Consider the following 1317-nt stretch of genomic DNA (forward strand, 5'->3'; position numbering starts at 1 on the left):
AACATGTATTAAAAGGGGTCGTGTTTAGTCACTATTTAGTGTGGTATTTTTTGACAATATTCACTCCTCATGACAGTAAAATAGGGCATTCTACATCAATATACTGCAGTATTTCCTCTCTCAATCAGTAGAAAATATGGTTAACACCCGGTCATGCATGAAAAAAAAAAATACTGCCATGTACCGTGAAACCGGTATAATTTTGAAAAATACCGTGATATCAATTTTTGGTCATACCGCCTAGCACTACACTATTCCCATTTCAAAAGGACAATTTAGACACTACTGTTTGAACACACACATATTTATTGTGCATTTCATATTTCTACATCAAATATCATATCTCTAAGTCAAACTAAACTAAAAGTAAAGTTTAAAATAAATACATAAATGTGTGTGTATTTTATCGGTGTTGGTCTGACTGGGTCAATATTACACAGGTGAAAAGATTCAATACAACATATCCTAGTAAAACTAGTCCTGTGGCAGCACTAAGAAAGCAGATTCTGATCCAGAGCTGCAGTGTCCTCTCTGACATCTGCAGAGAAATCTGAAGCACATCCTGTGAGTGTGACAGGAAGAGCACCTGATCATGTTCAGCACCTCAGAGACTCACTGATGGATTCAGATTCAGACAGAACGTCTGTGTGTTTACAGCAGAGGTGTTGATTCAGTCAATTCAAACTTAACTTTGACAGACAGACAGATGGACAGATGTTGTGTGTTCTTACAGCATTGGAGGTGTGCAGGTACTGAGACACCATCTCTCTCTTGATGACGATATCCTTCTGCCTCAGCGGCCGCTGCTTCTCCTCATTCAGATTCATATCCACCTACAGACAGAGAGAGACGATTTTGTGAAGGAAAACAAAGAGAAAATATTGCTTTTAATTCATATTACCTTTTAATTGTTTGTTATTTTATTTTAAATAAATTAATAGATCCAAACAAAAAGGGTGTTTATCATGAATATCAATTTAATAATTTAAATAAATTTTTTTTAAATAATGTATTTTTATCATGAAAAATTTTATATTTATGAGATTAATATTTAATTATTATTATATTTATATTAAATAGTTTTTAATACCATTCGTTTTATGGTTTTTCATATTTTTAAAATATCCCACAACATTAGTGTGTTGTTAGTCATGAATTATGAATTTATAATTAATATTTTTTAATTCAATTTACTTTTAGCATGAAATTATTAATTGTTATTTAATTCGTATTACAATTCTTTTAAATAAATAAATAGATGTTTTAATAAATAGCGAACTAAAATGTGTGTTAATGAATGTATGTTAATATATATAT

The 1317-nt window shown here is 30.7% G+C and overlaps 1 protein-coding gene across 1 annotated transcript in view; it reads right to left on the reverse strand.

Annotated features, from left to right (window-relative positions):
- LOC107754500 (protein diaphanous homolog 1-like) overlaps positions 1-1317 on the reverse strand; it is a 149373-nt gene that overhangs the window by 107744 nt on the left and 40312 nt on the right. Inside the window, 1 exon segment of the mRNA XM_016570976.1 lies at positions 732-833. Within this exon segment, the coding sequence (XP_016426462.1) occupies positions 732-833 (102 nt within the window).

The sequence above is a fragment of the Sinocyclocheilus rhinocerous genome, unplaced genomic scaffold (genome assembly GCF_001515625.1).
Source record: "Sinocyclocheilus rhinocerous isolate Xijiao unplaced genomic scaffold, SAMN03320098_v1.1 scaffold50, whole genome shotgun sequence".
Classification (NCBI taxonomy): domain Eukaryota; kingdom Metazoa; phylum Chordata; class Actinopteri; order Cypriniformes; family Cyprinidae; genus Sinocyclocheilus; species Sinocyclocheilus rhinocerous.